The sequence below is a fragment of the Festucalex cinctus genome, chromosome 7 (genome assembly GCF_051991245.1).
Source record: "Festucalex cinctus isolate MCC-2025b chromosome 7, RoL_Fcin_1.0, whole genome shotgun sequence".
Lineage (NCBI taxonomy): Eukaryota > Metazoa > Chordata > Actinopteri > Syngnathiformes > Syngnathidae > Festucalex > Festucalex cinctus.
In genome coordinates, this window is record NC_135417.1 from 6,248,783 (window position 1) to 6,274,276 (window position 25,494).

Consider the following 25,494-nt stretch of genomic DNA (forward strand, 5'->3'; position numbering starts at 1 on the left):
CCAAGTTGTGTACTTGTACGGGGTGTGGGCCCATCCATTTTGGCTCCGCCTCTGCGCAGGTGTGAGCTTTAAAGGAGAATACACACACGTACAGGCACATAGACGCACACGCTGCACAAGAATGTGGACGACGACGACGCTGGTCACCATGGCGCTCACAGGTCAGCATACGGGTCAAAGGTCACGCTGCAAGCTGCGTTTTTGTGAGTTGTGACGTTTGTCAACATGTGTGCAGTGTGTTCCATCATGGCTGGCATTTCCATGACAACGGTCCCCCCACCGTCGACGACGGGCGACACTTCGACCATCTTGTGGACGGTTGTCATGACGACCAGCCGGCAGCCAGACACCACCGGACAGTATACCACGTTTCCCGTCTCCGTGACAACAAACGACACCACCGCGAACGAAACGTCCGCAGTGACCACGTCTGCCAACGCCACCTCCTCTACCACCACAGGGGGCGCCACCAGCAAAACTTCTTCTCCGGTGGGCGACGGCAACCACGTTCCCGGTTGGGGCATCGCTCTTTTGGCGATGGCCGCTCTGCTCCTCGGACTCCTCCTTGTCATGATCGTTGCCATGGTCAGTCACTATATCATTTGTTTTACTTTATTTTATTTACTTATACATGATTTATAATACATGAAAGTTCCTCATTGCGCTTTGCAGGTTCACGGTGCCGCTGTTTTGCTGATTTATTTATTGATTTTTTTGGTCTAGTGAATAACTGAGTTTATTTTGGATGTAATTCCATTGTTGACCACTAGATGGCAGCACATGAAATTTTGTTTCAAAGTGCATTTGAGAGAAGAGCAGAAAGAGGAAATGACTTCAAGCACTGCTGAATTTTAGCGGACACAATTTTTGGAACGTCGACTCCTCTTCAGTCCTGCTTTTTACGCCGACAAAGTGACGCTTCACTTGATAATGTACGTCTTTGGGCATGTTGTATATTTTCAGATAATATGTGTGGTAGTTTGGGGGGAAAAAAACGGTATTTACTGACTGTGAACTGCGCTTGCTTGATGATATTTTAGCACATAGTGGCCTCGTGGTACGCAGATCTGCCTCACAGCTTTTACACGTAACGACGACGATGGTGAGGACAACTCGCAGCTCACGTTGTCTTCTTCTTGTCGCCGTCAGATATTTTGGTGTTTCTGCAACAGGGGGCGCTATAACCTCCCCGACGACATCCCGCTCTACAACACCCACTCTCCATTCTGGAACGGCAACAGCTCGCTCCGCGACTACGTGAGTCATCGCACGCGTTCTCATGACAACGCAGGGTCAAAGGGCAAACGTCAAGATGACGTCATCACAAGTCACTGCAAACGATCGTACGCACGTCGCTCGGACACATCAATGACCTCATGTCACCAGGATTTGACCACCCTATGCTGCGTGTCCCTCGGACTGATCATGTAAGCCTGATTTAGTTTTGGGTTTGGATCCCCAAAGGCTCATGCATTCAATTCATTACCATAGACGAAAACCAAGCACATTTTTGCTATCGAGTGTTCCCTCACTATAACGCGGTTCACTTTTCGCAGTCTCGCTGTATCGCGTTTTTTTTTAAGTGCAATCTTTCAAACATTTTTTTTTTTACACTAATGTACCTATTTTTTTTATAATTTATGAAGGTTTGAACATTTATTGAACGTTAAACAAGAGAGAAATGTGAGAAAATGTAAATTCTCGATGAGAAAAGTATAAATTGTAGTGAAAAATAAAACATTGATAATAAATGTAAAACATAACGCTAACTACTTTGCGGATTTTATTTTGTATTTTTTTGGACGAGGGAACACTGTAATTACAGTTAGTTTTAGTTTTGTAAACATAAAATGTAGTTTCAGTTAGTTTTCATTAAAAAAACATTTTCGTTATTTTATTTTGTTAAAAAATTTCGATTTTCTTCATTAGCTTTAGTTAACTAAAATAACCTTGTCATCGTAACAAGCATGAACCAACTAGAAAAAGCACACAGCCCGTTTGAAACATGAAAACAAAACAATGAGCTGCAAAACGGGAGATGAAAAGAAGAGGATGGAAAAAAACAAAACTGCCCCAGACTAAACAAGTCGTCTCGAGAAGCACAGTATTATGGATTTAGAAAGAAAAAAATCAAAAATCCATTTCACCACATGAGTACGATTAGTGTTCCAAAGTGATACATGTTGACACGTGACAAAATGTCCTCCATGTTACGTTGGCCATGTCGTCTCATGCGCGAGAGCAGTAAAAAATTGACCTTGTTGTTGTTGTTGTTTCAGGAAGACCTGAATAAAGACGTGAAGAGGACCAAGTGACGAGGAGATGTCACAAAAATGGTTTTGTTTTGATTATTTGCTGATTCTTGAAGATGATGAAATCCACATAATCTTACGACAATCTTGATGAGAAGCCGAAGAAGGTTCGGCACGGCCAAGGAAACAAGTCCTTTGTGTTGTTTTTGCGTCTTTTTTGCCGTTCAAGGTTCAAGCGGCTCGCCGAGTGCACGACTACGCCTCCGCTTTCTTCTTTGTCTCAATCACACGCGTGTCAATCCATCAATCGTTAATAAACAGCCACCACATGATTTTTTTCCCCCCTCTTTTCATTCATCAGCGACGACACATTCCCGCTTGTCCGTTGGGATGGGCCATCGTCAAGACACGTCAAACACGCAAGCCTTCTCCAAACACTCCATTATCACAATCACAGTCACACAAATGATGGACTGCTCACGAGGCGGTTTTAGGGCACAGGCAGACAAACTTGGGATTGGTCGCCAGTCAACGTCAGGGAACGCAGATAAGCGAGTTTTCATCCTCCTCGTGTGGACACATTCACCAGCGGACAACCTGTCCCCCGTGCAGCCAGCTAACACGGTAGCATGTTTTTTGGGACAACGCGCGAAAGGCTAAACAGGATTCCAACCCACAAGCTGTGAACTGCGAGGCGGACTTGCTCACCACGACGCCAGCGTGCTGCCCACAATGGTGAGGCCTGAATTAGGCCAGACAAAACCGTGAAAAAAGTGTGGAGAGGTCGCATCAGAAAGTTGACGTCTCACAGCACATCAAAATAAAAACAAAATGTTTACAAAAAGGACTGGAACGGTTTAAGTCCAGCTGTAATTACGTGTTTCGCCAGTAGAAGGAGCTGTTGTTTAATATGGTGCGCAACGTATTTTTGATGTGCATTTTTATTGTCCTATTATCTTTGTATAATTTCTAGGACTATATAGGTAATCATAATTAGTTGCAAGTAAAATTCAGAGGGTAAAATGTACCCGTTTAACTTCTAGAACGCGATGAGGTCACTTCCTGTTTTCGATTAGCAGAGCAAAGCAGCAGTTGTTCGCGGCAGTTCGAACCTCGCGCAAGTTGCAGATACCAAAGTGAAGCTAATGAAGTCACACAAATACTCCCGTTTGTTCACGAGCAGGCCAAAGTGTTCCAAGGTGTGTCTGTGTTGCCAAAAGTCAACATAAGTGCAAAGAACTCGCTCCGATTTGTCAACAAACTGGCATAAGCACAATAAAAAAAAAGAAGGAAAAAAAAGAGGAACATAAGTATGGAGGACTAAAACTGCCAACATACAAAATAAATATATAACTAAATAAATAAATGACTAAACGTGAAAAGAAAAATAAATATAAAAAAAAAACAATTCGAAAATTATATCCAAAAGACAAATATAAATGGAAATAAATCCGTTTTTACTTTCACTTTTAGTTATTTATTTAGTCATTTATTTATTTAGTCATCTATTTATTTTTAATTTTGGCAGTTTGGGTCCTCCATACACAAGTAGCTGTTTTGAAAAATACAAATACAACAGTTCTATTGTGGGGGGGGGGGGGGGGGGGGAATGGTCATTTCCAAAAAAAACAAATCTACAATAACTCACGTTTGTAAATAAAAGTACCGTCTTGTACGTGTGGGCATTGGAAAAAAAGCTTATTAAAAAGGCTTAAAAGCCTGCTTATTTCTTCTTGATTCAATGTGTACTCGTGTGACTTGTCTCAAACGTAAGAGGAAAGAAAAAAAAACATTCAACTTGCATAATGTTTTGGTTGGACTTTGGGTGGCGTCGCGTTGTTGATGCGTTACCGCGCGCGCCCACCGGGTGGCAACAGAGTATACCGCGCTCGGGACATATTGTTGAGGAACAAGACGGAAAGCAAACGTCACGACGCTCTTGTCCAATCGTCGGAGAGAGGACGCGTCGTTGCCCCGCCCAGCAGAGAACCCGCCATCTGGAATGAAACGGAAGAAACAAGCGGAAAAGTGGCAAGAACTTGAGAAAGGCGGCGACGCGACGTAAACAGAAAAGCAGAAGCAAGGCCCAGGTAAGCAAACTTTGGGCCGGCTCAACTTGTTTGGCCGCCGACGTCACGGACGGACGTCACGACGGCCTTTGGCGGGCCTCCCAACTCTCATGATGAACGCGGCGTCAACGTTGCGGCATGCTAACGTGTTAGCAGCCAGGCTAGCGACATAGAACTGCACACCACAGCCGAGTCGACGTCACAACACTTCGGTCCAAAGGAGGGAACATATGCATGACGTCACGCGCGACAAGTCGAACGGCGCGCGAACGAGTCTCGTTGAAAGCAGAAAAAGGGGACTTTCGGCGAGTGCTCCACACAAAACAAACGAGAGCAAGTACGCGTTTATATTCAATTATTTTATTTTGACAGTCCTTAGCGAAGACTTTCTTGTCACAAAATCCGTTCCAGTGCCGTTTTGGATGTTGGCGCCATCTGCAGCCATGTGACGTTTACGTCATTGTATTTTTTTTTTTTTGAGGGAGGTGGCTAAATTCTGGGGTGTCTTGATCGCGCGCGGAGGTTAACATGTTGGCATCACGTGATAGACAACGCACGTGCAATGTTGTACACACGCCGCTCCAAAAAGTTAGCAAGTTTTGGGTGTAAAAGTTCCAAAAATTGTGAGCCTAAAATCAACCAACAAAATTTACACGGCAACTGTTGAACGCGCGTATCCGACTGCTTGCGTCTTCTTCATCACGTTTTGACGTGATCGTGAAATCAACAAGTTGGAATTGATCAGCGGGACCTCGCCAACAAACGGGAAGTGTAGGATAGGCCTGCAACTGGTGATGATGACTCATAATTAAGTTGTCTTTTTATTATGACGATTCTTCTTCTTATTATTATTAATTGATGTGTCAGATAAAAAAAAATAAAAGAACTTTGCTTCCAAAACTGAACATTCTCAAATTGACATAGAAAATGCATAAACATGTTCATAATGGTTAGAAAATAAGCAACAACAAAAAATGCTAATCATTGTTCTTTTTCAAAGTAAAATCAGAGGTTTACAAATGTTTCAGTTTTAAAAATGATCAGCCTGTTCTGATGGAGGATGCGATCCATCGGGAGAATATTTACCTGTTCAGGATTTGGACAATTTGAAGTTCAATAAGGTCGCTAAACGATTAATCAATGATCAAAATGATTGATGGTGTGTCATCGGTGGGTTGTGATGGAAACACTGGAAGAGTCACAGAAGGGAAAACTTTTGGATTTGTTTTTTTAATTGATATATATGACCGGTTCCAAAGTTTGATGAAGGTCAAAAATAGATGACCTGCAACGAGGGATGCACGATAATGCCATTTTCAACGAATTTCGATAAACCAATCGTTTAGAAAGTGCCGACGTTTCTAACCGATAATTGTTTGCAAAATCAACTTAAATACAAAAACTTTCGAAACCTACTAGAAGTCTAACAAACAATGGAAACGTATCAACTTTATGCAACGTGTCAACGTATGGAACGCACCCTGAAGCTCAATTTGATTGATATGAGCCACAACCGATGGACCAACATGGCATGTTTATTGCCAGAGGTCATCAAATTGGTCAATAATTTCCAATAATCATTAGCAGATTTCACTATTATCTGGTTTTTCTGTTTGATAATTACTTCTAATAATTATCGGCCACCAATATTATCGTATATCCCTACCTGCAACATATTTTTGCTTTATACTGAAAGTTGACCTGCAAAGGTCCGACATATATCAGACGATGATGGCGACGACGATGTGCACACAGGCATGAGCGACATGGCGGAGGAAGTGTCAGACGGACAAGCATCGTCGCCGTTGGACGCGGCGGGCGAGCGGCCGCAGACGCCGCCCGAAAACGATGACGACGAGACGAGCGCCGACAAAACGGAGGAGGCGGCAGGCGGCGGAGAAGAAGTAGAAGAAGCCCCGCCTCTGGCGTGGCCGGGGAGCGGCGAGCCGCAGTTGCTGTCCGCGGGCGACGGCGCCGCGCTGGTGGCGGGCAAGCGCGCCAAGAAGAGCGTGGAGCGCCTGGACATGCAAGCGCCCAAACACAAAGAGAAGCTGCAGATTGCGCAAGGTAACGCGAACGGAAACGGAACGTTGCGGACGTTTTCCTGACTGTCGGCTTGCGTGCGCGCGTAGGGAGCGGCGACAAGCTGGGCGACATCCCGCGCATCAACTTCCAGATCGGAAAACTCAAGACCGATGACCTCAAGCCGCTGCACGCCATCTTGTTTGAGCGGCCCGGAAAGGTGAGAAACAAGATGGCCGCCTGTCAAATTCTCGTCCATCAAGTAGGAGTGTGACGATAAATCATGCTACTTTTTCTCCCAATAGATTATCGATATGCCTACGCAAGTATGGCGATATTTGAAGTAATATACAACCACTATAACGGCTCTATTGTTCATGACTTACTGAGCAATTACTTGGTGGGCCACTAGGGGGAGCACCTCATAAGAGTGGTATGGAAATTGACGCAAGTCTTCAAGTGAAGACAGCGTTGCCAGGTGGGACATAGAGGATTATTGTACCACTCAAAATGATCATAGTTTGATGGAAATTATCATACACCCGTCATAACCAAAATACACTGATTGGCAACAGTCAAATATAATCGTTCTTGTGTTGAAAAGCGCTCACAGGCACTCAGGGCTTCGTTGCGGGTTAACATCACTGATCTGTATATATTACCGGATAGGTGGTTTGAGTCTTGTGCAATTTCCAGTTTGGGTGCGGGCACTTACCATGCAGCCAATCAATGCATGGATGTCACTCGTTTGTCATGCCAAAGCGTGATTGGCTGGTATGATGTCATTTTAAACATTTGATGTTTCGACTTTTTGAAGTACACAATATCTGAGGGGAAAAAAAACAAACTTTCAAATTGGCCTTTTGAAGTTTGCCTTTCAGAATGAAGACAAAAGTTACGGTGTTGTGGTCGTGCCGGTTGCGGAACGGTTTGTATTCGCGTATATGTGACGATGACGCGTGCGCGTTCTTCGGCAGATGACGAGCATCAAGAAGAACCTGCGTCTCTTCAACGGCTTCCCATTCGCTGCCGGCAGCGAGCAGTACGTCAAAAAGCAAGACAAACTCCTCAAGTACGTTGCACAACATCCATCCAACACTTAAGAAGATGAGATGAGTAAGATGTAAGTGGTCAAATGTGTTTTTTTTGGTTTTGTTTTTTTGTGTCATCAGGAACACGCACTTGACCAACAGCAAGCTGAAGCAAGTTTGCGGCGTTTTGGACCTGGAGAAGAAAGGCACGCACACCGAGCTTGTGGAGAGGATCATGACCTTCCTGATGGAGCCCAAGAACAGCGGAAAGGTCACACACACATACACACACACACAAAAAAAAAAAAAAAAAAGTCCACGGGCTCGGGTGGGCGGTGCTTTTTCCCGCCTCAAGCAAATCGATTTGTTGTCACGTCACATTTTGCTTTGCCCTTCTCTGATTGGCTGACAAGTTTCAATTGAAAATAAACACCAATAAGCTCGCATGGGGGTTCCCCCCAATTTTTTATTTATTTTTTAACTTGCCGCCAGCTTGTTCAGTCAATTGAATTTTGTTGCCACCACCAGATGGCACTCGTATCTCAAATGTTTGCAAGTCAAAGCAAAACAAGAAAATAATTTCAAAGTCAAACGATGGCCTGGATCTCAAAAAACTTGACACCATTTTATGTCAAGTTTGACTGTCTTGTAGTTGCATAAGTGTGCACACCTTGTCACACGTTTTTGGATGACTGGAGTCAAGTCATGTGACCTGCGTTTTGTTCCAGCAGCCTCCCATGAAGAAAAAGAAGCGATCCAAGAAGAAAGCGTCAGGCGACTCGGCCGCCAAAAAGAGCAAGCAGGGCAAGAGCGCCGCCAAGAGCCGGCGCGCCTCGTCGTCCTCCTTGTCCAGCCCCAAAAAGTCAGCAAGTAAGTCCGAAGCCATCGTTATGGACTCCAGCAGCGACGACAACCAGGAAGATGAGGAAGACGAAGATGAGGAGGACGAGGAAGAGGAGGTGCCAGACAACGATGCTTCCGATGCGGAAGACGGCTCGTCCAATAAGGCTGATGATAATGATGAAGAGGTGAGTGAAAAAGAAGTTGGCTGTTAACTCGATTCATTGTCGTTCATTTTGACAGCTCTCAAAAAGTCCTTTGTCACTAAATGAGACGATAAATTGAAATTTGTGTCAGGCGGTCCCGTCGGCATCGAAGAAGCGCCCCAGGACGGCGGCCAAGAAGACTCCGCCTCCGAGGAAACGGGTCAAGAGGGACTTGTCTGATGACATCGACTCGGACAGCGATGAGGTTTGAAAAACACAACAAAACCGATTGTCATGCTGCCGTTAGCACGTGTGACATCACTTCCTGTTTGTCAGGGCAAGAAGAAGAAGCCGAAGAAGAAGAAATCAGCGGCCAAGACCAAGAAGGCCGACAGCAGCAGCAAGAACGCCGACACAGGTGAGAAGCCGCGCCCCTTCCGGGTGACGCGCCTGACGCTTGTCGCCACGGCAACAGACGGCACGTCGGACGAGAACGAGCCGCTCATCAGGATGATCAATCGAGCGCCGAGCGACGAGCAGCTGACGGAGACGCTGCGCGCGCTCCTCGAGGACGCCGACCTGGAACAGATGACCATGAAGCACATCTGCCAGAAGGTGCGTCAGCCTCCATGATGCGCCGCCGCCACCGCTAGCGCGCTCTCATGCCTCCATCCTGTCCCTTTCAGGTTTTTGACGCGTATCCCGGTCAAGATCTGAGCGGCAGGAAGGACTTCATCAAACAGTCCGTCAAGTCGGTGAGTGTGGCGAACGTGGAGATGCGCGTGTCAAGTCACGTATGTTAAGTGTTCATTTCGTCAACAAAAAACAAACAAAAATTTTGTCAACACACATTTTTCACCAGACTAAAACTATAGACTAGACTAAAGCCCTCATTAATAAACAATAAGTGGGACTAAATCAATATGCTTTTTCGTCGACTAATGAAGACGAGAAGAAAATGTAGTTCACTTCATAAAAACTGGACTCAAATCTATAAACATTTTAGTTTATGAACAAAAATGATATGATTTTGTTAAATCTTGTCTCTGCTCATCTGTCATGTGACACATGGCACAATCACATGGGACAGACACAAGGTGGATTCACGGTGAAACAACAACAACAAAAAAAAGTTATAAGTTAACATCCAACAGCTATAATGTTCCAACAATAATGTTAATGTGACAGCTAGCGAATGCTGGCTAACTTGCTAGCTCGATGCATGGAGCCATAATAACTGCTGTAAATATGTGTCAAGTTTTTTATAAAAAAGATGAGAACATTTTTAATGTTAAATACTTTTACATCCAAAATATTAAACATTATCTGCTGGCACAAAAAAAAATAAAAAATCTACAGCGTTAAAAATGATTGTCCCGACTAAAACTAGACTAAAAATGTTGACCGTTTTTGTTGACTAAAACTAGACAAATAAGATTTTGTTTCTTGGACTAAAATAAAGACTAAAATGCTCAATTTATAGTCGACTAAAAATGGACTAAATAAAAGCGAGATGCAATTGACTAACTGTGATTCAAAACTAACAAGCTTGAATGTAAGTGGACTAAAACTGTGACGAAATTTCAAAATGGCAGCCAAAATGAACACGAGTGTGTGTGTTTGTGTGCGCAGCTCATCACATGAAAGAAGAAGAAGAGCGACGCACGCCAGCACGCTTCGGCACTTTTTTTTTTTTTTTTTTTTACACTTGACTTTTTGCCTTCAATAAAACGATTTTCAAGTAAAAGTCCTTCCTTCATGTGTGCTGACAACAAACTGAGTTGATTCCACGAACGTTTTGATGCTTGAAAAATGCGGGTGGGAATCTTTGACTGTCTCATGATTTGATTGACAACGATTACTGCTTCATTTTATAGATGAGCAACTAATTGTCATGATCTACTCCAGTCGGTCTCGCTAATGCTAACGAGCGCGGCACTTTTATCTCTCAAAAGAATGGACCGGGTATTCATACAAAACAAAAGGCTTCAGGAATGTATCCAGAGAAGCATTTGAACATGACTCACCGCCATATTCTTGTCATGTTTTGGTTCCGTGTGGTTGGGTTTTGTTTAGTTTCAGGTGTTGCTGTGGTGTTTAGTTCCGAGTTCTCCCCGTGTCTCGTTATTGTTAACCTCGTCCACCTGCATGTTTCTTCCCTTCCCTGTATATGTGACCAATCAGTGCCCTCGGCCCATTGTGTTTGCCAGGTGTGTCTCATTAGTCTTGGTGTATTTTTAGTCAGTGCTGTTCAGTCAGGGTTGGAGTATTGTCTTGTCATGTTGATGTCGTTGCTGTCAAGTTTAGTTTAGTGTATATATTTATAGTGTATATTTATATTGCCCTTCCTGTCTGTCTCCCTGTAATGTGTCCAACGCTCACCACCGACCATGACAATGCTCTTCCTACACTGCAAAAAAAAAAAAAAAAAAAATTTATTGGCATAACTTGATGGTGACTTTTTCCTTCTACCCTCTAATGTAGCTATAACCTGACTGTGTATCAGAATGCATGGAACCACACTGCCCCTAAGTGGCCAAATCGGGTACAACATGAACAGCGTTCCCACTACAAAAACAAGTCGGGCAAGACATTATCTAATCATTACAATAAAATAGATTTCAGGGCATTTAAAATTGATTCTGAACTGTACTGAGGTTTGTGACTCTGAGGAGAATCTTTTTTTTTTTTTTTGCACACCCCTATTGAAAACAAGTGTCAGCAGTGAATTATTATTTTTTTTGTCTTTTCTGAGGGCACAATACAATTGGACGCTAAATAAGACCAAGACGAGCAATCAGCGTCTACATTTGTGTTTTGTTTTGTTTTTCCCCACTTAGCATTAGCATGTTGCTATGTGACAAGCGTAGCTTTGCGCCATCTAGTGGACACGCCAGTCGCTTCACTGACTTGTTGCCAGTCAATTTAGTTGATGGCCTCAAATTGGGCTCAAAGTCAACAACGTTTTAGTCAGGCGAGCATCCGACACTTCCCGCTCGCGCGGTCGTTCTGATCGGACCAGGCAACACCGTGTGTGTTTTTTTTCCCGAAGACAACCTGAGGCGTGGCCCCGCCCTCTTCCCGCCTCCGCCTTCATTGGCCGTCGTTCTCTCCCAGCAGCCAATAGGTGGTCATGGGTCCTTTGCCTTTAATGTGCACGTCCCCTCGCAGCTCCAAGTGGAAGCGGCCCGACTCCTGCAGGACGTCGCGGGTGGCCGACGACACATGGATCTTCAACGCTGCATATGCACACGCACACACATTAGCATTAGCGGGGCTCGTTTTCAGATGACTGCATCAATCGTGCTGATGACACACTTTCAAATGTCATTATTCCGCTTAATGTCAAAATAAATCAACTTCAAATCACTTTTCAAATCATCCTCAAAGGCTGATGCATTCAATTCATTACCAAAGACTAAAACCAAGGACATTTTTGCTATCATTAGAATTGTAGTTCGTTTTGTAAACATCAAATGTAGTTTCAGTTAGTTTTCGTTCTTTAAAAAGCCTTTTCGTTCTTATTTTGTTAACAAAATAGTGTTTTGAATTGAGTTTTTCGTTAGTTTAAGTTAACTCAAATAACCTTGGTTGACAGTCATGTTGTTGTTGTTTGTTGTTGGCGGGCAGGTGCATTGGCTTGCTATGAGCAGGTGTGAGAAATTGCAAAGGTGCGCTCACCTTCCCCGCTGGACTCCATCCTGGACGACGTGTTGACGGTGTCACCAAACAGGCAGTAACGAGGCATCTTCAGGCCCACCACGCCCGCGCACACCGGACCTACACACGCACACACACACCTGTCAACAGGTGAAGAATGGCAGCCATTTTGGGACCTTGTGTTTCTTTGCCGTAGCTGAAAGCCATCAAATTGTTTTCGTCGCTCATCCCGTCAACTGATTGGATGGAAATTCATTTTACGTCGGAGTTGATTGCAAAAGCATTTTTTTTTTCATTTTTCTCACGCCAACTTATTGTTGTGGAGAAACAACGACAAGGACGACGATGTCCTCGTTAGCAAAACTTTTGGAAAATAACGGCAAGATGAAAAGAGCACAGCTAGAAAAACAATCAACGAATGATTTGATTGTGAAAATAGCCGTCAATTCATTTGATCATCAATTAGTTGTTCATTGTTACAGCACTAATTCGACCAAATAAGTTTTCACTTGGACACATTCTGGAAGATTACTAAAGATTGACAAATATCCTTATTAAACCGTACTGCATTCCCTTGAATTAAAAAAACAAAACAAAAACAAAAAACAGTTTTTCTGAATACTTTTTGGGGGGGACTTCTTCTTTTGGGGAGTATTTGTTTCTGTTTTTCTGATTTTTTTTTTTCAGTTTTACTGAATATTTTTTCTGTCATTAAAAAAAATATTCAGAAAAAAGTTATTTTATTTTTATTTTTTAAAGTTTTTTTTTTTAGTTTTTTTTTTTTAAATATTCACCCCCCCCTATTTTTCTTAATATTTTTTCCCCCGTCTTTCTGAATAATTTTTTCTGTAATAAATAATATTCTGAAAACAGAAAAAAATGAGTTTTTATTTATTTTCTTTTAAGTTTTTAAATATATTTTTTGTTTTTTTGAATAATATTCTCCCCCCCTATTTTTCTGACTAATTTTTCCCTACTGTTTTTCTGAGTCCTTTTTTTTCTCAATAATTTTTCCCCTTTTTTCATTTTTTTTTTTACAACAGAAAAAAATATTCAGTAAAAGAGATTAAAAAAAAAAGTACTCAAAAACAATGCTCCCCCCAAAAATTTGTCAGAAAAACAGGATTTTTTCAAATCTAAACATTTTTAAGTGAATGCAATCCGCTTCCGTCAATCCTAAAGTCTTTTTTTCCATGACAAGTGGTGTACGTGCGTGCGTGCGTGCGTGCATCTGACCGCTGTGTATGCCGATCCTGAGCTTGAGCTGCTCGCGGGGTCGATGTCGCATCCTGAAGCAGGTGACGGCGTCCAGCAGGGCGAGGGCCATGCGCGCCACCTCGGCGCCGTGCAGCTTGCCGTTCCGCACCGGCAGGCCCGACACCACCATGTAGGCATCGCCGATGGTCTCCACCTGGGGGCCACGCCGTCAACGCCCATCGCCATGCGCGCGGGCGCATAATCGGCGCTCTTACCTTGTAAACGTCAAAGTTGTCGATGATGGCGTCGAAGCACGTGTACAGGTCGTTGAGCAGCGTCACCACCTCGACACACACACAAAAAAAAAAAAAAGGATTCAAACGGAAACTTGTGTTGGGAAAAAAAGATGTTATGTCACGATCGAAGTTTGTAAACTCCGCCCACCGGCGGCGACTGACCTCCATGGGCGTGCTCTGTGCCGAGATGGCGGTGAAGCCGACGATGTCGCTGAAGTAGATGGTGACCGAGTCAAACGCTTCCGCCTGAACCGTCTCGCCGCGCTTCAGCTGCTCCGCCACCGAGCTGCAAGGAATGTAACGATAACGGCAATATGGTGATATCGAGATATTAGAACTGCCAAAATATCGTCGTCGTCATGTCACGATATTAGAAGCAGCACATCTCTTAAAAAAAAAAAGTCAGGTTGATTTCCATGTGTGCAGTTGTAGCACCCTCTGGTGGCTAGTTTTTTTTAGTGCAGGTTAATTTTCACAAGGCATGTTTTGGCCCTTTGACATTTTAAATCCACGTTAATATTCAGATGAAGGGGAATGTAATAGGGCTGCTCAAATATGGGGAAAAATACTAATCACGATAATTTTGGCAATAATTGAAATCATGATTACTCAAACGATTATTTTTTGGTACAAAACCCAGCTAAAATAAAGACTAAAATGTGAGATTTATAGTCGACTAAATAAATTAACTGATAATTAAAAACGAGCAAGCGTGACTAAAACTGAGACTCGATTCTGGCGTGACGTTTGGTGTTGTGTGCGACTGACTGTGGCAGAATCTGGTAGAGGAGCGTCTCGGCTTTGCGTTTCTCTTCGTGATACGCTTGCGTGCGTTCCTCCACCAGCTCCTCCAGGTTGTTGGCGTACTGCTCCATGCGCGACAGCAAGTTGTCCAGGATGTTGCTCCTCGACTCCCTGCACACAAATGTTGGAATGTTTCTCCCGTGACTGATTTTCTTTTCTTTTGTTTTGCTTACTTGTTGTGCTTGCGCAGCAGCACGCGGATTTGGTTGAACTCGGGCCTCTCGGTGGGCTCCTCGGCCCAGCAGCGCTGCATCAGCTGACCCAGCTCGGGGCTGTGCGCGTGCGGGTCCACGCTGGGTCGCAGGCACGGCCACTCGCCCAGAACCACGCGCTCCACAACTTCTGCACCACAATCACAATTTGCAATTGATATGGACTTGTCTTTTTGCTCAAGCAACCAACACCAAATCAAACCAAACGCAAACAATGATTTGATGCCGAAAGGAGATGAATTGATGAATTTCCACACTTCTTCATGAATCTTTCGTGAAACGTGATGACAACTTGTAAGTACACTTTTTTTCTGAATGTGCAAGTGGTTAGCATGCAATGGCCGGAAAGGCCAAAGTGACGTTGGCGAGAAGAAGTTGTATCCGTGGGGGGTGGAGCTACGGTCTAGCGAGTAGAACCGGGCGGCCGCCTCCTTCAGCAGCGAGCTTCCCGAGGCTCCGCCCAGCGAGCGAAAAAATTAATAAAAGGCACAGTTGTATTAAATGGCTACTTGACTTATTGAGCCATTTTCAGCAGTCAAAAGTGAATATTTTGTCGAAAATGAATGTGGTAACTTCATTATTTTTCATATAAAATTAATACCTTTCAAAAGTCATTTTTCTACTTGCTGTCAACTGATGATGACATCACCTGTGCTAAAGACCAATGATGGCTCAGTTTGCTGACCAAAGCCAGAAAACAGGTGATTGGCCGTTACTTATACTTCCTCAGCACAGGTGATGTCATCATCAGTCGGCGACCCTTGCACTCTGACCTTTGGGACTGAGCGGGTCGCCGTCCAGGTAGAAGACTCCCCGGCGTAGCGCCACCTCCTGGAGGATGATGCCGAAGCTGTAGACGTCGCCCTTCTGAGTGCCCTGAGGAGGCGGGGCTTCCATGCGAAGGAGTTCCGGCGCCATCCACAGCCTCTCTGCGGGGACGACATGGCGCACGCCACCTTTCAACGGACTTCGTCGCTTGAAGGTGGATTTGCCACCGATCCGATCGGCTTGGCTTGCTGCTCACCATGCATACCGGCACCCGCACACGCTGTGCTGGCAGCCTGGGGAATCCTTTCGGTCTCTTCAACACACTGGCCAAAGTCACCTGAATTGAGTCTCACTTGAAAGTGACAATCCTGCCAACCTTCTTTTTTTTTCCCTTCACCGGCCCTAATTCTCTTCCGTAGATGACATCATAGTAGTAAATTTGACCCAGCATTTTTAAATTTACTCTCAGTTTTAGTCCAGTTTCAATCATGCTTCTTAGCTATTAAACATAGTTAGTCCACCCCATCCCATTTTTATTTACGTAGTTTATTTTTTCCGTCTAATTTTAGTCAACAAAAACTGTCAACGTTTTAGTCCAGGTTTAGTCAGGACAATTATTTTTCCCCCTGTATTTTTTTTTTTTTTTTGTCAGCAGGTATGTTGAAGATTTCGGATCTAAAACCATTTCACATCAAATTTTTCTAATCATTTTATATGTAAAACAACCAGTCGCTAACTAAAATGTGCACCGCCATCCCATAGTTGAACATTATCGAGAGGTCATTACAATTAATTAACTAAGAAACATCGAGTTTGCTTATATTGCTGCATGGAAAAAATTAATTCTTTCATTAGATTAAAAAAAAAACAGTTTTTGTTAAATATCGCCATATTGTCGATATTGCTGTATTCAGCAACTATATCGCATGTTTTTCCAATATGGTGCAGCCCTACAACATCATAACACGACGGTGCCGAAAATGTTTGTGACAAGCTAAAAATCAAAATCGTGTACAGCATCCGTAACTAACCTTTCAAATGTTGACAATGAAAAGAAGATAGGAGCAAAATTCAGCACGAGCTTTGGGAAGTGAGAATGCGGGTGGTGGTATGCCTGGTGAGCAGGGAGCCGAGAACCAAGGTAATCATTCTAAGTGGAAAACCTTTTTTTTTTCAGACAACACATATTCGTCACACTTCCATTTGGGATCATCTGCAGCCATCCGCGTTCCGGGACCGTCACCGTTTACAGTTTGACAATGACGCGTGACTCACGAGCGTAGTAAGCGTGAGCGTCCTTCGCCGATTGGCTCTCCGCCTGCAGGCCGCTCAGCCCGTAATCGGTGATCTTCAGCACAAAGCGGTTGTCCACCACACAGTTGGACGACTTGAGCTTGCCGTGAGACAGCAGCACGCTGTTGTGGAGGAACACCATGCCCTGCACGCACGCAGGCACACACGTCACATCAGCAAAAAAAAAAAAGAAAAAAAAAAAAAAGGATGGCGAGCCAAAAGAAAAAAAAAAAAAAAAAGGAATCCAACCAGCAAACATTAACCTTGACGATGTCGTTGATGAGCGAATATTTGAACATCCAGTCCAGAGTGATGCTGTCGTTCTCCAGGATGTCCTGCTTGCACGCACGCCAAACAGACAAAGATGGGTAAGGAGAGAGGAGGAGAGTGGCTCGACTATAAAACCTTTAGATTTGCCCGCTTTGAGTTTAGAGTTTTCTAGTATCTCGTTAAATGCAGGTGATTGCACAGGTAAAGAGAAAGCCATACAGGTATACAAAGAAAAAGGTCAAGCGGTACCTGGAGGCTGCCTCGGGGACAGTATTCCGTGATGATGCACGTGTTTGGAGTGTCGATACAGGCGCCGATGAATCGAGTCAGGTGTTCGTTCTGAACGTCTCTCATCTGCGTTCGTCAACAACTCAGTCACAATCTGATACCGCTCAAGTTATGACATCAACACAAAGTATTGTACAAAGTTCAAAGAAATGACAGTGTGGACAATCAAATGTCAGGAACGTTAATTATAAACAAACGCAACACAAAATACATCATGCTGAAAAGTTGTCATATTTTGAGCAACAGGCCCTTTTCAAGTGCTCTGAAAAACAAGCAAATATGGTTCTATTGAAAGTGACAATGTAAAACATCCAGCGCGTCCAATTTTATTAGCGTTCAGCTTTCAGCATTCCCACGGAATTTCTGCAGAAATTTCACTTTGACGACTTTAGAATCAGTATACATTATTGTTGTTGGAACATTTTGCACAGGAATTATTTTTTAAATAAATGAAACCTTGAAATACATTTTTGTTGGGTTTATTAGATTAAAATTCATTCAATTAAATTGTCCTGAATGACTGGGGAAAAAAAATTCAGATTTTATTTTTTGGCCATATCGCCCATCCCTACTTGAAGCGCTTTCAAACAACAACAACAACAACAGAAAAAGTGATTGGATCACATTTGAAGTGATGTCGAACCTGCTTTTGCTTCTGCCATCACAAATGTTGAAAACAAACAACAAGACGACAAAAAACATCCTGACCACATTTGACAGCTTCCTGATTTGCAATCTGAGTCAAGGTTGACAGGAGAGGGCGCTCTTTCGCCTCTCAGATCGGCTCGTTTACCACGAGTTGTTCACCACTACTCACATGTTTGAGCTCAAACAGCAGCTTCCTGTTGAGCTCCACGCGTTTCCTGTTGGTGTACTTGATGGCCACCAGGTTTCCCTGCAGCAGGCAGGCGGGAAGGAAGGACGGAATAATCAGCGTTAGTAATCGGCGATGGCGATGCGCACTCGCCAACGCACGCGAACACGCTGACCTTGTAGTAGCCCGTCTTGGCAAACACCTGCACGTGGCCGTCCGTCAGCAGCGAGCCGTAGTTGGAGCCTCTCTGCGGCACAAAAAGACGCTTTAGTGGCGTGACGCCGCGCGCGCTACTAAATCGCGCACTCGCTCGGGCGAGACCCACCAGAGACAGCGTCATCCTGCTGCCGCTGCGGAGCACTTTGTCCACGTCGCTCATGTGGATGTCGTCCCAGGAGATACGCCAAAGCTGAGCCACAAGCTCCTTCTCCAGCTTCATACGCCTAAAACAACAACAACCACAACCAGGACATCATCATCATCATATATATGCATTAAGGGTGTCAAAATTAGTGTTTTAATTTTAGGTTAATTTAAAGTTCCTTTAATGCCACTAATTTCTTTTAACAAGCCATTAGTGAGTGCCTCTTACTTGGAAAGCTTGTAGTGAGGGAATTCCAGTCGTAATGCAGCAGACATGTCCACGTCAAAATTTAACAGTAATACATTTAATAACAGCACATATATATGCGGAGACTGGGGGTCAAGTTGTATTTTACAATTTGAAAAATGTGCAGAATTTATCAAGCTACTTTATGTTAAAAATTGGACACCGTCTTACAGATGCAGTTATGCCAACACAAATCAATATCACAGCAGATGATTATTTTTTATTATTTAATTTTTTTACAGAACAGTACATCGTTTTCATTTTAACTCAATTTTATGAATTATTAGGAAATTACTGTTTCAATGACTAAGAGATACAGCCATATTTCTATTAAATTAACATTTTTTTTTAACCACTTTTATGGTAGCAAGAGTATTGAAACTTTGGTAAAAATGACTGAACATTTAGAACAGATGCCAAGTTAACTATTGAAGTCATGCAATTAATTACGATTATACATTTTAATCGCCTGACACCATATATATATATATATATATATATATATATATATATGTATATATATATATATATATATATATATATATATATATATATATATATATATATATATATATATATATATATATGGTACTTCTTATCTCCAGCAGGGGGAGCACTTGAGTTGAGCAGCTGAAGGGCTGTGATTGCTCACCTGTAGATGAAGATGGCGATGGTCAGGGTCATGATGAGGATGAAGAAGACCACCATGGACACCATCTGGTGGATGGTGATGGTTTCTGTTCACACGACAAACGCCATCAAGTCAAGTCAAAAGGTGTCTTGCTTTTGTTTTGTTTTAAGTTTGAATGCGGCAACAACGTACTGGTGTTGCAAGCGGGGTTCTCGTTCTTGAACCCACACACGGGGATGTCGGGAGGAGGACCTCGGCCAGGCCAGTGCGGCGACGTCCCTGGAACGGCCGTCAGCTCCTCTTCTAAACTGTTGTAAACCAACACCGTCTGCAACGCAACACAAATGCAAAAAAAGGAACATCACATACACAACACACGCCTACATCTTTTTTTTGTTTTTTTATTTGACCTCTTTTCCCGCTAAACTGTGTGGCCATTAGGGATGTAACGATATCCAAGCATCACCATACCATATCATGATATGAAGGTCATGATACAATATCTATCATGATATTGTGGGGTTGGAAATACAAATAAAGTCACAATATTGTGTTAAAAAAAAGGAAAAAAAAAGAAAAAGAGCTCACACTAAAAACAAACAAACACAATATTGTGCTTTTGTACATAACAGAAATGCATATAAATGAGCTACAATCTCTAAAATAAGACTTCATATTGAGGCCCTTACTAAGAATAATTGAGTTCCTCCACATATTGATTCTGTTCATAAGCATATTATTACCTTCCCCTTCATCTGACCAATAGCATTTCAAACATAAAAGGACCAAAATTGAATTCATTATTGAATATTTTTTATTACATTATTATTATATTATGTATTTTTATTTATATAATTTTTAAATTATTTTATTTACTATATTACTATGTGAAAATTAAACAGCCCTAAAAACTGGCCACCAGAGGGTGGTAGAACTGCACAAATGGAAATCAACTTGACCTTTTGTGCAGATGTGCCGCTTTTAATATTGTGACATGATGACGCCGACGATATATTGTGTCAATTTTAACATCGCGATATTGCCGGTATCGTTACATCCCTAGTGGTGGTCTGCCTCCACTCTGAGATGGCGCAAATACTGATGTACATCATCTCTTTTTCTGAACAGCAAAAATGTCCTTTGTTTTGGTCTATGGGAATGAATTGAATGCATGAGCCTTTGGGGAGGATTTGAAATGTGATTTGAAGTACATTTATTTGGATATCAATCGCTGGAATAAAGACGTTTGAAAGTGTGTCACACACAAGTGACATCATTGAGCAGCAGCCAATAGAAAAGCACCTTCAGAGATGTCACTCCCATGCTGTTTTTTTTTTTTTTTAACTATTACACACAATACACATTTTTGTTAAACTAAAATACTGCAACTAACAAAAAAGTAAAGTAAAACTAATGACTAAATGACTAAAACTAATAAAAACGAACACAACCACCCTGAAAAGGAATTAAAAGTAACAATTTAAAAAACAAAACTCAAAAGGAAATCATAAGTAACTCAAATAAAAAATTGCAAAACGATAATAACCCTGCTCCACGCACACGCACTGAGGCGTGACGGAAAGTGACGGCGGTGCGCGCACGTACCTGAAAAGAGCTGCTGTTTGTGTCAATCATGTCCCACAAAGCAAAGTCGGTCTCTCGATCTCCTTTCTCGTCCAGGCGGAATGTCCCAGTCACACCTGAAGGCATCATCAGGTCACACGCACGCACGTCAGATTGAAGTATACGGCTGACTTGGACATCGACGTTACATTTGGAGCAACAAATATTTGCTTCAAGGGACCACAAAATAAAGTGAGAAAACAACATTTCATTCATATTTTTTTATGACAATAAACTATCCATTCCAATTACTCCATCAGAGAAAAATCAGGATTATATAAATAACTGGAAGCTCACGAGAGCCATGACATTATGTTCTTTACAAGCAAATATCAACTTTTCATCACAATTGTCTATCTATCTATTAGGGCTGGGAATGTTTGACTGTCTCACGATTCAATTCGATCCAGATTTTGGGGCCTGCGATTCAATTCAGAATCGATTTTTGATTCAAAATTATTTGATTGACAATGATTTGTGCTTCAATTTATAGATGTGCAAAGAATCGTCATGATTGACTCCAGTCTAAGTGGCTAATGCTAATTAGCACGCTACTCGCGGCACTTTTATCCCTGAAAAGAATTGACTATTCATACAAAAAAAAAGCTTCAAAAATGTACACAGAGAAGCAATTTCACATGCCTCACCAGCATATGCTCTTCCTGCAAAAATATCAACTTTTATTGGAATAACTTGATGGTGACTTTCTCCTTCTACTCTCTAAATGTGGCTACAACTTGACTGTGCATCAGAACGCACGGAACCACACTGCCCCTACGTGGCCAAATCGGGTACAACATGAACAGGGCTTCCAGTACACAAACAAGGGCAAGACAGAAATAAAATTGATTTTGGGACATTTAAAATCAATTCTGAATCATACTAAATGATAATCACAATTCTTATGAGAATCGATTTTTTTTTGCACAACCCTACGATCTATCTATCTATCTATCTATCTATCAATAATATAACACGAGTCCTGTCATTGCTGGGGTTTTTTTTGCGATCCTATTCTTGCGACGCCGTCCAAGCGTTGCCGAGCGTGCCGATCGCTGGCGACAAGTAAAAAGAACAAAACAAAAAAAGTGACAAGTGTAAACCTGAGAGAGGCGTTGCCTGGCAACAGCAGCGTGTAAATCAAAGATAAGGAATTAGGGAACATTACATGTGACAGCAAAACAGGAAGTGACTTGTCTCAGCCCGCCGTGCTCCATTTTTGTCCGGGAGGACAGATTGTTCCGAGCGACACAATGAGATTTGGCGACGTTGGCGTGATGGATGTCCCCGGGGAGGACAAAAAGAGATGATGAGCACTCACTGAGATGCCGCTTTCACACGCATGACATCATCACATTGGACGAAAAAAACACTCAAACGCGTCGACAGCTTTACTGGGCCTAGTGGTGGAGTGTCAGCCCTGAAACTGGGAGATCACGGCTTCACTCCCTGGATGAATAGCATCGTTTTTACATTTTTTATTTAAGTTCGTTTTGATTTCGTTTGGAGTTTTTAAATCGAGTTAGTTTTAGTTCATTTTTATGGTGGTTCTGTTAGATTTTATTACTTTTAGTCATTTAATAAATGCTTAGCTTTAGTTACGTTTGTTAGCTTCAGTATTAGTTTTAGTTATTTTATGTGTATTATTTGTGCGCAATATTAAAAAAAAAAACAGCATGGGAGTGACGTCATCTTTTTGTGCTTTTCTATTGGCTGCTGCTAGATGATGTCACTTCTGTGTGGCACACTTTCAAACGTCATTATTCCACTTCATATCAAAATCAATCGACTTCAAATCACATTTCAAATCATCCCCAAAGGCTCAGGCATTCATTACCAAAGACTAAAATGAAAGACATTTTTGCTATCATTAGAATTAGTTATAGTTAGTTTTGTAAACATAAATTGTAGGTTAGATCACTAAATAGAGCTCTTTCACAAGAAAAAAAATAATAATCCCCAAATTTACCATAAAGTGTCTGCAAAATCTCCAAAAATGTCAGAAAATTTATATAAAAAAAGCAGAGGAAAAAAGTAAAAAAAAAAAAAAAAAAGTTGCCATAAAATGTCCAAAAAAGGAAGAAGAGGCAGAAAATTATCATATGCCCATAAAATTTGCCATTTGACAGAAACACCGAAAATTCTAAAAATGTATGAAAAACAAAGTCTGAAAAATTACAAAAAACAAAACAAAAACAAAAATAAAAGGAGAAAATGGGGGGGAACAAAGCACAAAAAAAGCACCTTCAGATGACGTCGCGCCCATGCTGTTTTTTTTTTTAAATATTGCGCACAAGTAATACACACACACAAAAAAAACACGGACGTCCATTCAAAGCAAACAATCGTCAACGGAGAGACTTTTTGGACGTTGACTGACAACGTTGACACGCCTCCTTCGTCAAGTCCACCTCATGCGCTCGCTCAAGTTGTCCGTTGCTGGGAAAGGAAGCAATGTGCGAGTGTGTGCGTGAAATGCTCAAGGTCGCCGTCAAGACATTTCAAACAAAGCGCGTGCGTGTGACACTCGTGATGGATGACACACTAATTGATGACAAACCAAAGCAAAGAGGAGGAATGCAGGACAAATAAAGCACCTACACGCACGCACGCACGCACGCACGCACATACCTGACGTGAAGTGATTGGGGAAAGTCTGGCCTGATGTGCTGTTCCATAAGTCCATGTTCAAAAATAAATAAATAAATAATCCCAAGGAGAAGTGGCCAACATTTGCCTTTTGGCTCATTCCACCTCCAATCAGGCAGGAGGAAGGAAAAAAACAAACAAAAAAACATTCCAATTGCACTTTTCTTTATGAAAATGTGTGTGGCCGCATAATTTTGAATGGCCTTTTTCTCAGCAACTACTTCAAAAAGCAGAAATTATTGATTCAAATCCAAATCTGCCATTTGTTTTTGCTTCAGAAGTACTTTTGACATCACTGATCATTTCGAATTTTCTTTGACGGTCTCAATTCAATTCGATTCTGATTTTGGGGTCTGCAATTCAATTCAGTCGATTTTCGATTCAAAATGATATGACTGAATGATTTGTGCTTCGTTTTATAGATGAGCAAATAATCGTCATGATCGACTCCAGCCTGACTGGCTAATGCTAATTAGCACGCTACTTGATCCCTCAAAAGAACGACGATTCATACAAAAACGCTTTAGTATATGGAAAAAAAAGCAAAAAAAAAAAAATTTTTATTGGCATAACTCGATCATGACTTTCTCCTTCTACTCTCGAATGTGGTTACAACTTGACTGTATATCAGAACGCACGGAACAACGCTGCCCCTAAGTGGCCAAATCGGGTACAACATCAACAAGCGCTCCCAATACACAAGGGCAAGACAGTATCAAATCATTGAAATCAAATCTATTTGAGGACATTTAAAATCCATTCTGAATTGTACTAAATGAAAATCGCAATTCTTGAGAATTTTTTTTACATTTTTTTTAGTTTGGACATTTCTCAAGAAAGCTTATGTTAACATCCATTAGAGTGAACGAGGAAAAACTCTACAGTGCTCTTAGGGCGCCATGTTCCTCATTGTGACTTTCACGGTCAAAAGATGTATATGTCAAAAGGCTTCTGATGCAAACACATGAAAAATGATTCCCCCTTTCCAGAGATGTTTTCCTTTTTGAAATTGGATCAGTGCTTGGCTGAGAAAGGCCATTAGAAATTTGGTGGCCCAGCCACGCCCAATTTTGAAAAACTAAAAATCAAACTGCAATATCTCAGAAACAATCAGGCTGAACTTTCAAAGTTTGGATTTCAATGCTAATATGTGATGTCACATATTGTGACACCAACACCCTTACTGGCGAGTTTTTTTTTTTTTTGCCTTGAGTTGCAGATCAAAATGTGCACTTTAGACAAACGCCACAACGTGACAAGACCAGTTGGTGGCGCTCATGCACCATTAAGGACGCTCGTCAACAGACACCACAGAAGAAGATCAGGCAAGGACAATACATTAGGGACAGATGTGATGTGCAATCGCTCATTTTTGTGGGGGGCAGAAACGGATGAAGGAAAACGATTGTCCAAAAGGGCCGATTGGAAAAAAAAATGAGAAAAAGACAAAAAAAGATGCAAAGAAGGAAGAGGAGAAAGGAGGGAAGGAAAGCTTATTGCGGGTTGGAAACGGACCGTGAAATGTTCTGTTCCACATCCGGTGGGTGACCACCTTCCCCGGAGGACGCGTTCGCTCGCCACTCATGGTTTCGTTGAGCGCGTGCGCGTACAACATCACGCCGTCGTAGAAACCGCCCGCGATGATGTTCTTCTGCAAACATGAAAAAAAAAGATGGCGGCACACATGTTTCACAACATTTTCACTCGTTTCTCAAAACAGACACAAAAGACCAGACTCTCTTCTTTCACCAGAAAAAAAAAACATAGGCTGTTATGTGTATTAGGGGTGTTTAAAAAATTTGATTCGGCAATATATCGTGATATTATAGTGCACAATTCTCAAATCGATTCAATAGGCAGCCGAATCAATTTTTAAACATCCATTTTTGATGGAAAAATATTCAACAAAATGTCTTACTTAGGGTTAGTATTAATACCTTTAGCATGGTACAATATTATATTCATGGAACAGTAATCCTTCATATTTTATTTCAATGCTGTTCAAACATCAAACAGTGG

The 25,494-nt window shown here is 42.2% G+C and overlaps 2 protein-coding genes across 4 annotated transcripts in view; one reads left to right on the top strand and one right to left on the bottom strand.

Annotated features, from left to right (window-relative positions):
• The first annotated feature begins 4,178 nt into the window (after positions 1–4,178).
• LOC144023026 (protein DEK-like) lies at positions 4,179–10,124 on the top strand. 3 transcript variants are annotated; one of them, XM_077528276.1, is made up of 11 exons: positions 4,179–4,342; positions 6,077–6,388; positions 6,454–6,563; positions 7,321–7,415; positions 7,516–7,645; positions 8,103–8,402; positions 8,512–8,625; positions 8,697–8,778; positions 8,836–8,975; positions 9,047–9,115; positions 9,993–10,122. In XM_077528276.1, exons 2-11 carry the CDS (start codon positions 6,079–6,081, stop codon positions 10,002–10,004), a joined length of 1,362 nt encoding a protein of 453 aa, XP_077384402.1. In that variant the 5' UTR covers positions 4,179–4,342; positions 6,077–6,078; the 3' UTR covers positions 10,005–10,122. The 3 variants fall into 3 exon arrangements, with proteins under 3 accessions (XP_077384402.1, XP_077384400.1, XP_077384401.1); XM_077528274.1 differs by lacking the exon at positions 4,179–4,342 and adding an exon at positions 4,494–4,658 and having other exon boundaries at positions 9,993–10,124; XM_077528275.1 differs by lacking the exon at positions 4,179–4,342 and adding an exon at positions 4,499–4,658 and having other exon boundaries at positions 8,106–8,402.
• The window catches only part of npr1b (natriuretic peptide receptor 1b), a 31,600-nt gene continuing 11,235 nt past the window's right edge, over positions 5,130–25,494 (bottom strand). Inside the window, exons 5-22 of the mRNA XM_077528268.1 lie at positions 24,991–25,126; positions 20,809–20,903; positions 19,396–19,531; positions 19,225–19,309; positions 18,288–18,405; positions 18,138–18,209; positions 17,966–18,043; positions 17,110–17,214; positions 16,854–16,925; positions 16,573–16,735; positions 15,303–15,458; positions 14,491–14,659; positions 14,282–14,428; positions 13,676–13,799; positions 13,493–13,561; positions 13,257–13,431; positions 12,042–12,140; positions 5,130–11,599 (exon numbers count right to left, since the gene is read on the bottom strand). Coding sequence (XP_077384394.1) covers positions 11,454–11,599; positions 12,042–12,140; positions 13,257–13,431; positions 13,493–13,561; positions 13,676–13,799; positions 14,282–14,428; positions 14,491–14,659; positions 15,303–15,458; positions 16,573–16,735; positions 16,854–16,925; positions 17,110–17,214; positions 17,966–18,043; positions 18,138–18,209; positions 18,288–18,405; positions 19,225–19,309; positions 19,396–19,531; positions 20,809–20,903; positions 24,991–25,126 — 2,145 coding nt within the window. The 3' untranslated portion in view covers positions 5,130–11,453. The remainder of the gene's footprint in view (positions 11,600–12,041; positions 12,141–13,256; positions 13,432–13,492; positions 13,562–13,675; positions 13,800–14,281; positions 14,429–14,490; positions 14,660–15,302; positions 15,459–16,572; positions 16,736–16,853; positions 16,926–17,109; positions 17,215–17,965; positions 18,044–18,137; positions 18,210–18,287; positions 18,406–19,224; positions 19,310–19,395; positions 19,532–20,808; positions 20,904–24,990; positions 25,127–25,494) is intronic.

Coding starts and splice junctions, on each gene's coding strand:
- LOC144023026 (XM_077528274.1), top strand. CDS start 4,556: ATGACGTCACGCGCGACAAGTCGAACGGCGCGCGAACGAGTCTCGTTG. Junction 4,659..6,076: donor CACAAAACAAACGAGAGCAA/GTACGCGTTTAT, acceptor ATGTGCACACAG/GCATGAGCGACATGGCGGAG. Junction 6,389..6,453: donor GAAGCTGCAGATTGCGCAAG/GTAACGCGAACG, acceptor GTGCGCGCGTAG/GGAGCGGCGACAAGCTGGGC.